The following is a 16378-nucleotide window of genomic DNA, read 5'->3' on the forward strand; positions in this document are numbered from 1 at the left end:
TCTTGCTCTGCCAGACACTTGAGGAAAAAACCAATCCCCTCCAGTCCTCTGGAATACGAACCTAAAAGAGAACAATGAAGTGTTATGACAGAAATTCAACAGTAAACTTGTAATTCTACTTATTGAAGGAATCTGTATTCTGCAGTCTGACTGAACATCTGCAGACACATTACACACTAAGACGTCGTTGCCTTAGGTCCTTACAAGCAATTTACAAGACAAATGATGTGGCCTTTTTTTGCCAATAAAAATGTGTCCTTTCCTAGGCTTTCCAAAATTCTGGTATTGCTTATCATTTAAACGTTCTCATGCTTTGGTTAAAGACCTCCTGCTCAACACAACAGCCTTGTTCTTGCTACTCCCTGAAGTTCACCTCCCATAACTTCAGTGAAACCGCTGCACAGAATCCTTATTTTAAGTTACATTCAGAAGTTCCTTGCTCTGTACCAGCTACAGATAAAGAGTTTTATAGTTGCGGAGGACACAGCTGTAGCCTCGTGCCCTAGCAATCACGCCAACTGACTGCATGCTGACCGAAAGCTGTGTATTATTTTCTTCAGTAGAAGTGCTGGTACAGGTGAATGCAGGTGAATGAGATGGACTGAGGTATTAACCTCATCATGCAGGTTAGCTGCAGCTGGACTACCATGCACTTAATAAATCCTTTAATTAGCCTTTTGTGGTTACCAGTGTTCGACAGATACTGTTTTTCTACCTCAGGGTCCCTAAACCATGTCTAGATTAGCAGTGCGAGCTAGTAACCTTTGCTAAGTAGCTCACTAAAAACAAGTTCAGAATTTCACAGCAGACATTCACCTGACTCAGAACTCTCAGCCACACTACCAAAATTTTCAGAATTACAGCAGTTTGATTATAACACAAGTATATAAAATAAATACAGCCATGTCTTTGGGGTAACTACCACTGCCATGGGTACGAATATGAAAGGAAGATTGGGTCTGTAAGTCTTCTAAGCACTCAAATTTTTCTGACACAAAGCGTTTGAAGTAATATTCAATAGAAAACAAAGACGCTGGGCAAGTTATGAAATGAAGGATAAAGTTTAATCTCCCTTGACTAACTTAATCACACAGTCTATAAATCAAGTTTTAAATCCCCATATACACTGTGTATTAGAAAAGACTTGGATTTCATTTGGAATTTAATGCTGCAATATAAAAATACTCTCTGTAGATGAAATCTCTTTATTGGATCCAACCATGAAGCCACTAATCATGTAGAATTTCTACTGGGTGATTTTTTTACTAAAAGAGATTTTTAAAAGGGTAAGAAACAAAAATGTTGAAACTGAGAAGTTCAAAGTGAAATAAGAGAAGCAGTAACAACAACAAAAAAGATAAAAATATGTTTTTTTTACAGAATCAGACAAAGATGTAAGAACACACTCTATCTGACTAGATCAAGGGACACTTAAGGAACAAAGAAAGGTTTTTCGCTATCCAAAAAAGAATTTCGCTCCGAATAAAATAAGATTAGGGAATCAAAGGATGCTGTACAGAAACATCTATGACAATTGAAACCAGGTTCCCAGTCATTTTTTCTTAAGTTTTGTTGTATAGCATTCATTCTACTATTTAAATTAGTAACAACCTTTTCTCTTGGCAAGAAAAAGAAGAAATGTGTCTTCATGTGATTTGGGAATTTGCCTATGGATAGTTTATGAATTTGGACTGACACTGGTCATTATTTATGTATGGCTAAGTCAGACTACAAAATTGATTTGGAATTAAAATTTGTGAGAAGTAAGAGGAGAAAAGTATTGTATCAGATCCATGACTAGCAAGGTAAGATCATTACAGCTTGATCACGACTTTAAAAAAGAACATCCTTAGTCAAAGTAGTGTTTACTCCAGGTAAAAAGAGAACTCAGCAACAGATTATATAGGAGGGACTCAGAAAGCTAATGACTTTCAAAAAGTACATGACATTTCCAAAATGGTCCCTTGTTGGCCATCTTAGAGACAAAAGAAGAATGGAGTGAAAGCAGAATGTCAGCTGCATTAATGAGAGGAAAATTTATATTACTGCACACTGGTCAGTGCCATGAAATGTATCTACACCATAAGATGCTCAAATAACACACACCATTCAGAAGAGCTCTGATTTCTTAAGCCTTGAATAAACCATGTGTTGATATTCCAAACACCATGTGCTAAAACCAAAGTTCAAAGGAGTATTTTCATGCAAACTACTTGGTCATCAGCTAGAAGATAAAAAAATTCTAAAGCTTCGAGATCTAAGAAGTTCACATTAATTGGGTTCAGATTAATAAAAATGGTTCAAACAGCTTGTCTCTTCCAATTCTTAATGCATTTTCTTTGAAATTTTGCATTCAAGTTCCTTGGTTCTGTTTGTAACTGGAAGAAAGGCTGAAATAAATGATTTTAAGAAGCAGGAAAAACTGAAAATCTTGAAGAGTCATTTCTCCAGAGGCTTCCAGGCCAAGGGAGTTTGCAAAGTTATACAAGCAACAAGATTGCTGGGTGCTTTACAAATCAAACTGAACAATCAGCCTTTCTGAGTTTCTCTATTTTGCATATTTCTCTTTATCCTGCTCCCTTCTCTTCAAACCAACCTTTCCAAATTTCAAGAGAAGGAAAAAAACATTCCTTTGATACAGGACTTATGAAACAAGCACCTCAGCGGGACTCGTTGCTGCTGGCTGTTGTTCAGATGATGTATTTGCAGGGCAGATCATCAAAGCAACAGCAGGCTTCAGCTGGTGCACTGCTGTAGTGATAGCTGTTTTTATAAAAACATTGCTTACAAACAAATGATAAAAAAAAACCCACCACAACATCTCTGTCAAATGATGACAGAACTAGGAAACACAGGAAATGAAAACATGATTTCTATGAGTTCCAAAACTGGTCATAACTGCTGTCATCAATGAGCAAGTATGAGCCAAAAAGCCAAGTCAATGGGTGCTGGAAAAAAATACTCATATTCTTCTTCAAGATGCAGAGAGGAAAGAGGAAAAATGCCAGGAAGCCATTTACCTGGAAAATCAGCAACCTTGAGAACTCGCCTTGAGATTCAGGCCAGATGGAAAGCCACCAGTCTCCCAGGTCAGGCACCCAGGCTTCTTGCTCAGCACCCCAACTTAGGGCTATCTCTCAGCGGATCTCCCGCAATCAGCAAGCAAGAAGAAACTCAATTAGAAGCTCAAAAGTGAAAACACCAAAGGCAAGAGACATGCAGAAAACTTTTGTAAGACAGCAGTGGAAAGTTGTGATACAGAAGTTAACCCAGCCACTAAGGATTAACCACTTTCCTGAAGCCAGGGGAAAGAGTACTTCCCATCACCCAGATGACATGGTTTGCCTTTTTTTAAGATCTGCCACTTCATATATAAAAAAGAAATCAGCTTTTGAGAAAGCATTTCTTTGTATGTTTTCAAAATGTGCCTGGAAACCTACAGACCACTATAGAGAGTGTTAGATATTAGCAGGCTGTTTAATGAAGCCAGAAGGGAAAAGGTCACCTTGGAATTTACTATAATAAGATAACCTTGCCAGAAACTCTATAATGTAATTATTTAAGCAATGCTGGTATTGAAAAAATATACGATCAGCAAAGAATAATGTCCTAGATGTATTCTGGTTCAACTATAGGTCATTAGATTAGGTAAGACTCTTCTGCAACCTGAATTCAGTGGAGTTGAATTCATTAACACCAGAGTTGAATTTCATCCAAAGTCTTAACAACTTCAAGGGTTTTAGTAAGTGATCACCCTAGCCAAGTAATACATGTTGGCTACCATAAGACGAACATTTATTTAGTGAAAGAAACCCTCCCTGCAGAAAATCGATTAGAAACTATTTTAAGGACAACAATTCGAAGGATATGTGAATGTAGGTGTGTGTACATGAAGAAGCAGACATCTTAGTAACCAGCTTCAGGTAAGAAGTGTTAGAAACATAGCTACTGCACATTTCTGTCTGTCTTACTATACTGTCTCCTATTAGTTTTTAACTCTTTTGCGTTAGAAGGAAACTTGTGACAGTCTTTATTCTCCTTGGTAACTAATCTACACATGCATTATCCTCAAACACAGGTTGAACTCCAAAGGCCAAATAGCGACATAACCTGCAAGGACTTCAAGCAGCACTGTTACCAGATAGTAACTGAAATCCCCTTTACAGCTTCAGGAGTGTTGACACTGGATTTTAGACTGCCTCCCATCCCATGCACTACATTAGGCTCTGTCCCACCATGATTCTTCAATCCTGGATTTTTTTTTTTCTGGTTTTGTTCTTTTAAATTCAATGATAAACTCATATTGTTTTCAAAAATAATTATCTTGTTAAGGCTTTTACAAGTGAAAGATTCTACGCTCTCCTTGGCTTTGTGTGTCCTAGATGCTTATCTAGTACCACCACAGAAATGGCCTTCCAAATACCAGAACGAACTAACCCTCGTGACTATATGCATACAAGTGTGGCTAGAAAGCATAAGCAGTAACCTCAATTGGCCTGTAACCTAGCATTACCTTTTAGGAAGGAATGGTTTAAAAACTAGAATATTATCAATAATGCAATTAGTATGCAGAAGAAGGTATGAAGACTGTTAAATGTAACAAAGTGAACACTTCAGTCTAGCTATGACTTTTTTGATAGGGAAAAGCCATGCACATTGTGACAGGAATATGACAACAGAAGGCAAGATCCAAACTTACACTGACCCAAAAATTCTTGACAGAATGTTTCTAACATTTCTGTCGTCTCCAGGCATAAACCAGAGACTCCTCATGCCTCTTCGCCAATGTCTTGGATCCGTCAAACAGAACGTGGTAGCCAGACTGGCTATGTTAGAAGTAATTCCCAAAGTAAGAGTAGGTTGTAGGTCCCACACCCACTGAAACTATAGTTTGCAGATGAAGGCCATGAAATGATCAAAAATCACCCACATAGACGAGTTTTGCCACAACCAAGTAATCACAATACTGTACTTTTTGGCTTAAGGAAACGCAGCCCATTGAAAGTCTCAGGCCAGCATATGCAGTCAGAACGTAAATCCTGAAGCGAATCTGTCAGCAATCAGTGTGATATTAACTCACATGCGCTGGACTGGATAGTTGCTAAAAAGTGCGTGTTTGTCTGATCAGACTCTGAGACTCTGTGCGTAAAACAGCCACGGAAAAGCATTTTCCTGGATAGGTCAGCACTAGGCACTTCAGTACCGAGCCTGTTTTCAAATCCACATTGAGAAAGAGAAGTCTCTTAGTAGACCTGTTAATTTTGAATTAAGGCATGGCCACGTAGAGAGTAATTAATTCAAATTATTATTAATTCCGATAATCAATATACCTACAACTAAGCAACCAGTGCTAACTAAACTGAAAAAATCAGAATCTTCTCTGCTCATCAGGTCTCTTCTAAAACTGACATAGAATTGAACCTTTTAAGGTGGCCAAAAATTGGTTAAGCGTCTATTAATGGACAATTTTGTAGAGTCAGAAAATACCTAACCAAAAGTAAAACCTGAAGCACTGCAGGAAAAGACTGAGAGAGAAGACAAGGAGATAAGGCAGAAGTAAGCAAGCAGGAGCTATCATTTGATATTACCATTATCATGTTTTTATAGGAATGCTTGATTTTGCAAACATTTTCCAAAAAACCAAGTTGTTCCTCTCTCTGTGTAGTACTTCCTGACTCTTCAGTTCAGTATTCAGGAAATAACTCACAACGGATTTGCTAAAATTCCTAATAATAAAAAGCATATATTAGGAATATAATTCAAAATATTCTAATGAAGTTTACACAGAGATCCTACTTGCCTCTCTAGATACTAATGATTTATTCTGAAGTTTCCTTATGGTTTGAATTTGCTGTGCTTAATTTCAGTTTATTTAAGAAGTGATTCCTTAAATCTTTATTTCACAGTTTGGAGTGTATCGTCATCTGTACAAAGAAATGTCTTTGTTGTTTAACTCCAGCAGAGAACAGGCAAGACAATCAAGGACAAAAGGTAAAAAAAACAGTTATTCTCATCCAGATATCGTAATTACATAGTTTATAAGTAATGCATTCAGTAAACTGTACATGTGAGAGAGACACTTCAACTGTAATGCACAGACTGACACATACAGGGCTGCACTCAATGAGTAATACACACCATAAGAAATACAATGTCAAAGTCCTTGTAGGAGTTTCACAAGTCCATCACAACAAACGTGCATGATGGCATAGCTTTGGGTTGCACACTCTGTAAACTCAAATGAAAAAATTGCAGATTTGGTTTCTGAATAGAAATGTAAGAATTATCCATGGTACACTGGTAGCTCTCATTACTGATTTGGAACAGCCACTAAACCCAGTGCACACCTAAGCACTGGAACAGAAGTTCACTATAAGCAGATCCCTTGTATAGAAAGTAACTGAGAAAACAGAACAACTCTCCTCCTCTGGCATATTCTCGCATGTTCATTCCAAGCCCTGAAAATTCCAACACATAACCTCTCTTCTCCATATTACTATATAGTATCTGCTGCAAATTTTTTGCACAGAAATATTTAATCTTGTATAAAAATTTAAAAAAAACCCTAAAACATCAAGAGCAATTGCACCATATGAAGAAAATCAATGAGTTAATTGCAATATATAAATTATAAAACTTTTCATATGATCATATCTGATGTATCAGTGCATCTAACAACGTTTATCTTCCAAGTTCTCTGCCAGTGTTCTAATCTAACTCCTTCATTTACTGTAAATTTGAATCTCTAAACTGATTTCAAAATGTTCTTTTAAGCTCAAGAGCTGCTAACAATATTTCATCATGAGACATACTGTTTGAAGGTTATCTGCTGCAGGGAATACGGAATCAAAATATTTTTAGAGAATCTTTTCACAGCCTCTTTAGTATCAGCCACTGTTGTTTCCATATTCCTTAAATCCATATTCATGTTCAGGCACACCAATATTCACAAGAATGCTATTAACAACTCTTGGACTTTTGTTTTAAAAAAAATATATGTGTAACTTATTTTAATCACAAATACTGTATACTGGCATGTGCTAATAGAAGATACTAGAATAGCAGACTATCATTTTACATAAAACAGGGAAAAAGGATTAGATCTAACTATCTCCCTATCTCATTTATTGGCTGAAATAACTTAACTCCATGAAAAACAAAATTGAAATACATAATATATTCCTTGAAGGAACTGTAAAGAACTTTGCAATTAGCAATGAAAAAAATTTCACTATGAAACATCTTTGTAGTGAACAGTGTTCAGGTAAGGTGCAAAATGTTAAGGGAATTGCCAAAACTCTCACGTTTATACATTCCCTTTCATAAGGTACGTGGTAAACATCTGCCGACAATGGCAGGCGGTACGGCTGGGACCGTTTGCGGAACTCAGACTCAGAGTTGTGTGACTCCAGATGCAGACAGCTGCTCTAGAAACAAACTGTTGCTTGAGCTATGGGACATTACCAGATCCTTCCCAATTAGAGCACGTTCATTACACACGGTAAGTGTACTTCAACACTAATGCATTTTCAAACATTGAATCTTTCTCTCTTCTATTAAGCTAAAGTTTAATTTTTAGTATTGATATCTCCTTTCCATCAGATTCTCTTGCTGTTGAGGTTATGAGTATGAATAACAACCAGCTTCTTTGAATTAGGTTCTCAAGACCCAACATGCAAAAAAAGCACCTTCCAAATAATCAGTTCAGATTCATGCTATTTGGCTTTAAAATTTTGCCGTTATTCCAAATCCCAATCCCAAGGATGCTAAAGTATTTATATTCAAAACCACGTTTTGCAGCGTAAGTGCTGTAACATACTGGTCCCACTTAAGGTATTATGGTCCTACTTATTTCAGTGGCAGGCTTCCCATTTCAGCATATGAGAACCGGCCAGCTGATGATTACCAGTGGGATAAAAAGTATGTCTTTGTCTCTTTTCTGTACAAGACTCGCATGTGACAGAAGGGCTTTGCCAATGGAAAAATCTGTCCAAGGTCAGCAGTTCTGTTGCTGAAAGGCCTAATACATCAGCCAGTAAGAAAATATTGCGGAATACTACTTTGAGAAGCAAGTCATTCTGTACATAGCTCAAGACTGTACAGCCTATAGCCTTGTTTATACTTTACAGAGTCTAAACCTAACTTGTAATGCGTAGCTTTTGCTTCTAATGGTAAAAAAAAAATGCTAAATATACAGACTGATTAATACATTATTAATAGCTATTAATAGCTGCTATTATTTAGCAGTCCAAAACTGAACTGCTTTCTTTCTGAACAACCCCCACCCCCACCCCACCCCACGAAAAAATACAGGATGTTTCCTGCAGAATTTCTGATCTGCCTATGGCTCTATTATAGTTCATTTTAGCTCACTAAAAAACACCAGTTAATGTCGCAGGCCATTCTCAGTTTGACTGTTATTTTCCTTTATAAGATCAACACTCTTCCTACAGTAAAGATCTTCAAGAAATGGAAAATCTAAAAGGATTTTTAGCATGGGGCAGGGAGAAGAAAAGATTATGTTTGTGCTGGATGAAATTCATTAACTCGAAAAGGGTCACAAGTTTTCCAACAATGAGCAATAGATTGCTACAAAAAAGTTTTAAAAAGCAGTATGGAGAAGCTTTCAGATGTCTGGATGACTTTTAGCAGAGTTTGAAACTCTTTAGTAAGAAACCTCACATTCTTGCCTGTTTTTTCCAGCACCTCCTGATTTTACAGAAATACTTCCTTGTGAAAATGCACTTTCGTGATTGCTTATTTGCTCAGTACTTCTGACAAAGCAGTGAAAATTGTGGAGCTTTGTAAAAACTATGCAATGAAATCACATGGAAATCAAGACAGCCTCCTGAACAGAGACAAGGAGGATAGCTCAGATTACCAGAAACATCTGCTGTCATCTTCTAAAATAACTTTATTGACCTTGAGCTTACTTACAATTTTGTATTGAAGAAACCATAATATGCACAAAGAGAAAGGAAAAGGAAAACCAAAAGCAACTAACTTACACTCCTTGGAACAAGAAGAATGTTGCTTACAAGCAGCTCTGATGGCTGCAGCTGGACTATGACAGAACAAAAACTTCAGTTTTGCAAAGCATTTAGCTACATGTTTAAAGGAATGGCTTCTGGTTTTCCTTGTTGCTACTGCGGCATAAAGATGAGTTTAAGATTTTTTTGTTATTATTATTTTTAAAGTTCAAGACTTCTGCTTATTACCATAAATACAGAGAAACCAGAGAATACCAGATCTAGGTTTCCAAGCTTCTCAGCTCTACTAATGTTATGTGCTCTACAAAAATGTGCATGTCTAAATTTGGAATGCTGTTTTATCAGTGAGAAATTTGTGACCACCAATATGCCAAAAAACAACCTTCTAATTACTATTTCACTTGTCCAAAAAATTGCTTGATAAACTCTTCTCTAGTTTGTTTTCTGATCTGTTAGAACGTGTTCATTCCTGTCCTGATGCAACTCGCCTGCCTCAATAAACAAAGTTTATCATGTAATGGTGTAAGCAGAGAGGCTGGAGTCCTTCTAGCTCGAACTACAGCCTCAAGAACTCCTAACAGGGGAGGGAGCTGGTACATTTAGCAGACAAAATCCATACCAGCAGTTTTAAAACGAAACATATGAAATGGATTTTTTTTAAAAAAAGAAAAGATGATAGCATAAAACAAGAGCTCAGGGGATAAGGAGATAAGGAGTAGCATGGGAAAGAAAAACTTTGCCACTTTCCCATACATGCCAAAAGCCTGGTTATTTTAAGCAAAAAAATGTTACTCTTTTTCTGTCCTGTCCATTCCCAAAATGTTCAAGTGGCTCAGGACATTTTAACATAGTTAAGAGAATTTTTCTGTCAGCTGTTTTCAGATGCTGGCATGTAAAAAAAATTACATTCAACTTCATAATTTTATATATCAGTAACGTGTCTACTTTCACTGTCCTGCCATGTAAGCTGCATTCTCACCCGTTTTCTACCGAAGGTATGAGGATCCATGGCAGCTCTTCAGACAGAATTATCATTTCATTTTGTCATGAACAAGTTTGTATGGACGGATGCTATACAAACTGTTCACATGAAAAGATGAAATATAGGTGTATGCAATGTGTCAAAAATACATTTGGTTGAAACCAGGACAAATTGCAACTGATATGATCACTGCACAAGAGGCCCAGACCATTTGGTTTTCTTGGTCTGTGGGTAGCTTATATCAGTTCTGCACTTTCGAAGAGTCACTTTTTTGGTTAAATTACAGAGTTCACATTGCAGTTAAGACTGCTCCCCATAATAAACTCCCATCTACAGGCAAATGTTTCTGTACAACTACTTACAGGTCCAGCAGGAATTAAGCTGAAGAAAGCAGAAAAGAGGAGAGAAGAAATTCAATAACAAGCACTTTCCTATTCTGTACTTGAGCAGTAGCTGAGATGTTTACCAGTCAGAAGTGAGATAAAGCAGCTGTCAAACAAGAGTACTGGGATTTGAAATTTCCAGTATGGCTTGACAGTTCTAGTAATAATTACACCAAGACAGCAAGAAAGGCCTTGTGTAGCTCCATTCTTATTATTTGCTCTGGTAATTTTTAAGACAGATCTAAGGATGGACTGACAGGTGAAGAGAAATTAAAGGGCAGGTTTTACAAATCTTAATCGACTCCTCTCTCTAGACCACTCAGCAGAACTGGCTCCAGAACAGAAGCACAAACATAGGCAAATGAAGGGCTTTGTAACCTGGGAACACGAGATGTTAAAACAGGAAACAGCACACTTCACAAATGCACACAAGACAGACACAGATCTGCAGAAATTCCACATAAATCTCTAATTTGCAGCATGCTACACAGATCTAGAAATATACCACAATATGCTATGATGTTATATAAATATTCCAGGATCCTCCATGGTTTTTAAGGACCTGCTTCAGAATAAACAATTGTACAAATGACCTGCATTCTGCAGATACCAAGTCAATATCACATTATCTCAATATAATTTCGATATACTTTCACTGTAAAAAGAACTGAAATTTTCAGGCAATCAGAAGATGCTCTTTTCTCCTCAAGCAGCCTCAATACTCTTTACATAAACAAGCTGGATTCTTGACTGCTCAGGGAAGGTTAACGATGTGGGAAGCATAATAACCACAGCGGAATCGACTAATAGGAAACACCAAAGCCAAGTCAGACAGACAGAGAAATAGATGGTAACAGGTCTACGGTATCAAGCCAGAATTATAAGCTGCCAGGTAGTTCTGATCAAAATGCCTGTTTAGTGATTTTTACTTTTATTTTTCCTCTCTTCTCCTTGACATCTATTTGACACTGTTTAGAAGGCCTTTCCTGGCATAACCTCCTCTCAGTTGCACTAGCGCACAAAGAATGCCTTATTCACTGAGATGCAACTTACCCAAATAGTTGTTGCTCTTCGACATCTCAGTAATGTTGATTTTAGTAGCTCCTTCAGGAATTTCCACTATCTTGTGGTAGCCAAGATTTGTTAGCGTGTGTTTGAAAACTCCAGACACAACCTTGCAAGCAGTGTTGTCCCCTCCGCATATTCCACACTTGTCAATCACCTTGTCTGAACCCAGATAGTCATCACAGCCAATGCTCTGCAAAATAAAATAAGATTTCTTTTTCCAGGAACTTACAACGGCAGACTTCGGACATAACAATTGAGGATAGTATGACTTTCAGAGGACATTTAATCATGAAAAGATTTTGTGAATTAGCATTTCAGCAATTTCTTCTCTTGTTCTTCTGTACGCAAAAAGGCAATAAAAAACAGTGTTCACAGGCTTGGTTGGGGATTTCAAGTTACCCGACAGGTTTTTACAGCCTGTTACCAAAACCATAAGACTGCACTAAGGAACACTAATGCATTGATCATTGCTGATTAAACCCTCCTCAGCTGAAAGAGAAGAATCTCCTAACAACATAGTTCCTGTAGCTGCTAGGCAGAAAAGAGGTGAAGAGTTACGATTTTTTTTTATGATCTAAAATGGGCTTTTTACAAAAGTAGAACTACTTTATATATAAAGTGTTGTCTTAATCTCCTCTAAAATTCAGCACTGAGCCTATTCTCACCAAAAGAAGTTTCTAAAAAGTCTTTCTACTGCATTTACACAGTTATAGAAGCGATCCACCTGTTCACTGAGTAGAAAATCTTCAACTGACTTGGACAGGATAGTTTAAAAAAAAAATTAAATCATTTGAAATAATGTAAATGAAAGGGTAGGAAAAACATTAAAGATTTGACACAAACAAATCTTTCACATTTACTGCACTTTAAAAGTGCACTTATTGTTTCTTTTACAGAAACATTTATGTTCATTGATCTTGCTGGTTTGTATTTACAGACTTCAGATAACATTTATGATGAACATTTTTCATCTGCCTATGATTAAGTGGCACATGCGAAAAAGAACTTCTCATTCAGATAAGAATGAAATATTACATGAGCCAGTAGAACAGAAGCCTATCATGTATTTTATGAGATGTGGTAATTTGATGGAAAACGTTCAAAACAAATTACAGAGTATTGTTCTGTTAATTCAAATTGTCAGAGATACTTGCAAATTCTTGATGAAGAAATTGTTAATTATTGTGTTATGGTCTTTCCTGGAAGCAAACATCCAAGTAAGAGGGGGAAAGAAAGAATTTTTTGATACCACCAACTTACTACATAGGGAGTATCTTGAGCCTTGGCATCACTGTATTTCTCTCGTATTCCCATATTAACACTTGGCCCTTGCTGCAAAAAATGTTCTAAACTAGAAGCCAGAGTCTGCTTAGTTCCAACATAAATATTTAACACCCAGCATCTTTTTAATGACCATCCAAGAAACACAGATAAAACCATCTAACTCATCACTGCCAGGATCATACAGAGTTCGACAATGATACCTGTTTGCAGTCACAAAGCAAGAGAAAGACGATGACTCCTGAGCACTCTGTTTCACAGTGGGATAACCCGGTAACACAAAATCTGTTCCATTCTATCAAATCTAGTGTGATCAGACTGTTTCATGATTTCAAAGAGACTTTGGATTCAAACAGAAACACTTGGTTTAACATCTTGCATTTGCATTGCTCTGCAGAAATCTTAAAATCATGTACGAGTTCAATTTTTGTGTTTTGTCTCAAAATGCATTTTATTACTAACAAACTAATGCATTTGCTTAAATACAGGAATTTCATGTCACTATATCAAATTATACAGTATGATTTCAGACCTGCTAAAACAATCTGAAAAATGTGAGTGATCTAAATTTAAGATCACTGTGCCCAATGACTGATTAATCTCTGTACTAGTCCTGCTTGAAGGATGTTTTGCTGAGAGTATTTACACTTTCTCTACTATTCATTTTTTGGATGAAAATGTGGTGGTACTTAGCATCAGTCTGTGTTATACAATGACTTTCAGGAAATTTCGACTGCCAGCAAGTTGTTTTACGGAGAGAATCCTTTCAAGTATGACATGTTATAAAACATGAATTGCTAACGTTAATGTTTAATGGTGTCCTCCATCACTACTGAGTCCCACACAGGTTAATACAATTTTCTTCCTCTTAGCAAATCAAAGAGAATAGAGAAAAGTGTGTTTTATTCACTGAGACCATAACACAGAACTACTGTGGGTCAGTCTGAACAGAACTACTTTTCACAGAAAAAACACAAACAATCAGTACAAATGGGATTCCTTCATAGGGAATAAATATTAAATGTCTTTCAAACTCACGTGCCATTCTTAGTCAAATGTTGACTGACATGCAAACCAGCTGCCAATCTTTGGCTGTACTATTTGGAATTCTTCCCATATAGGTTAAAAGGAGCCTGTATCACCAAAAGTGCCTGTAATGTTTAAACGCTCTTTCACAGAAACGACTGAGAAAGATACAAAGACTGAAACCAGCAACTAACTATGAGGAAAAAGCCAAAGAACCACAAGTGTACAAGCAAGATAAATAATAAGATAATAAATAAATAACACAAGATAAATAAGATAACAAATACAATAAATAATAAGACATAAATAAATGATACATATTACACAGAGTGCACTCACATAAGCAGAACAGGTATTTAGCAACAAATTACAATTTTGCAAAGAAAACCTAAAAATCTTTACTGGGGCATCTCCTGAGGATTCCACAGAAATGAGGTGCTCTAAAGATGAATACTCCATAGGTTTCAGAAGAAGATGTCAGTTATAACTAATACATTCTAGGAAACCTTGGCATTTGCTTAATTCAGTTTAGGAGGCACACAAAAATCCCCTGTGTACTCTCTAATATTTCCAGATCCAGCAAGGATATCATATAGCAAGGCTGTGTCCCATGTGGTCTATGGGAATCTCCCTTTCTAACTGTATAAAGCACACGTTTCTAGCCCTGACAGTCATGACATATTGGGTGAGACACCTGTTATGGGTCCAGGTCTCAGTACTTAGGATGTCCTGGGCCTTGGTCCAGAGTAATTTTGGGAAGATGAACGAAACACCTTTAAGGCAAGCTGATTCTGTTTTCTTCCTGCTTTTAAACAGCTGATTGAAGCTGTGCAGAGATTTGGAATGGCAGTCATCCTTGTAGAACTACGATAGTAAACAGAATTCACCTAAATTAACCAAAAATGTAGAATCCATGCAACTGTACTGAAGAGATAATTCAGCACTATTTTTTTTTCCCTGTCATGACTATAAATTTAAGAAGTACCACCTTGCTACTTGGCTAATGTATATTCATATATATCAGCAAGAAAAAATGATGTTAAGGAAAGAAGTGACACAAACTGGAATCCACTGAACATGAATAACTTTTAACTATGTCAATAGACATACAGATCAGAAGTTTTGAGAGATAAGCAAAGAGGTCTGAAATCTCAGTCTCCTTGTACAACTCTGGAAGCTTGAGATGTGAAGTGGGTACCAAACACATTAACATCCAACTTAAGAGCCCAGTACAATCCTACAATGGTGAAAGGCAGCTTCAGTCAACGAAGAATTCACAGTTGTTTTTCATCATGTAGTACACATTTAAGGAATCCAAAAGCAGATGTCACTTTTTGAGCCACATGACACACAACATTCCTCCTACAAATGTGGAAATATTAGGACTGTGAATACAAGATGAATGAGAAGATAAAGGTAAATGCATTCTGCCCACCAAAAGGATTTTGAATGGGACTACTGCAAGCTGTTCCTTGGCTATCAAAATGAGGAGGTCGAGAACACATCTGTCCCTCAAAACATTTTTGAGAAGCGTTCCTTCATAGAAGAGGTGCTTTTAACTTGCACTATCTATACATCTTCTGTATTGCTCAACTATTTTTGTGAAGTGGTTCAAGAAACTCTTAAGTTACAAGTTAGTATGAAAGCCAACTGTATGCCAAAATTAATTTAAATAAAAACCCTTGAGAGAAACAAGGGACAATCTGGATGAAATATTCAGTGGTGGACTTAACAGGGATTTAGGACTATGCATAAAATAGAATGGGGCTGGTGCCAGGCATTTGAAAACATGAAGTGCTGATCCTTGAAATGGAAAACAGATGTTACAATTCCAGTACTAAATGATTCTATTAAAAATTGCAACCTACGTGGGAGAGTGGCATAAATAATACAACATGACAAAAACTTGCTTCTGTTGCTTTAGCTGCATTGTATTATCAGATAGGAAATCCACAGTTGTAAGTTGCAGTACATTAACACCACTAACTTCAAAAATTAGTTATATTGACAGGTAGTTTGCTAGAAGTTGTAGCATAAGTAATGTGGAGTCTGGGCATCCACGGGGCTAGAAGGCAGAAGAAAAAAAAATGTTTACTAGAAGTCATATTTAAGTGTAAGTAAAAAATTCTAAGGAAAGGGTCAGGGACAGTTATGGATGTACCACAGTTGAGATCCAGCTGCTAAGGAAATGTCAGGCAGGGTAATGTGAGAAGAGTAATCAAGCAAGGTGCATGGTCTGAAACATCACTAAAGAAGTTAAGTGGGTAGCAGAAGAACACCTGGCTACTGGTGGGAAACCTGCTTTAACACTGTATAGTATCAGTAAATCCTTCTTCTACAAATTACCGAGGCTACTGCTAATCAAGTTTTATATGCTGCTGTCCTATGAAAGAGAGTTTTATGGGAGCCATCATATTTTCCCTTCCTCTTGAGCAATACCACATCTCCGCCAGCTTGCTGTCACTGGTTTAGTCACCAAAAAACTTGTACTCTTTCTTCTGCTCTGTGGAATAAATGCAAGTATTGAGATTAACTATTAGCATTGTGGGTGATTTCTGGGGGCTAACTACAAGAGATGATGCCTTTACTTTTACTGTTTCTTCTCTCCATGTTCTGAGAAACTTAGTGCGTGAGTCTTATAAGGTGGT

The 16378-nt window shown here is 37.0% G+C and overlaps 1 protein-coding gene across 2 annotated transcripts in view; it reads right to left on the reverse strand.

Moving 5' to 3' along the window:
* Positions 1 to 16378, reverse strand: part of THSD4 (thrombospondin type 1 domain containing 4) — a 279442-nt gene that overhangs the window by 54423 nt on the left and 208641 nt on the right. For both annotated transcript variants that reach the window (XM_009991440.2, XM_009991441.2), the window contains one exon: positions 11409 to 11613. In XM_009991440.2, the coding sequence (XP_009989742.2) occupies positions 11409 to 11613 (205 nt within the window). The remainder of the gene's footprint in view (positions 1 to 11408; positions 11614 to 16378) is intronic.

The sequence above is a fragment of the Tauraco erythrolophus genome, chromosome 14, assembly GCF_009769465.1.
Source record: "Tauraco erythrolophus isolate bTauEry1 chromosome 14, bTauEry1.pri, whole genome shotgun sequence".
NCBI lineage: Eukaryota > Metazoa > Chordata > Aves > Musophagiformes > Musophagidae > Tauraco > Tauraco erythrolophus.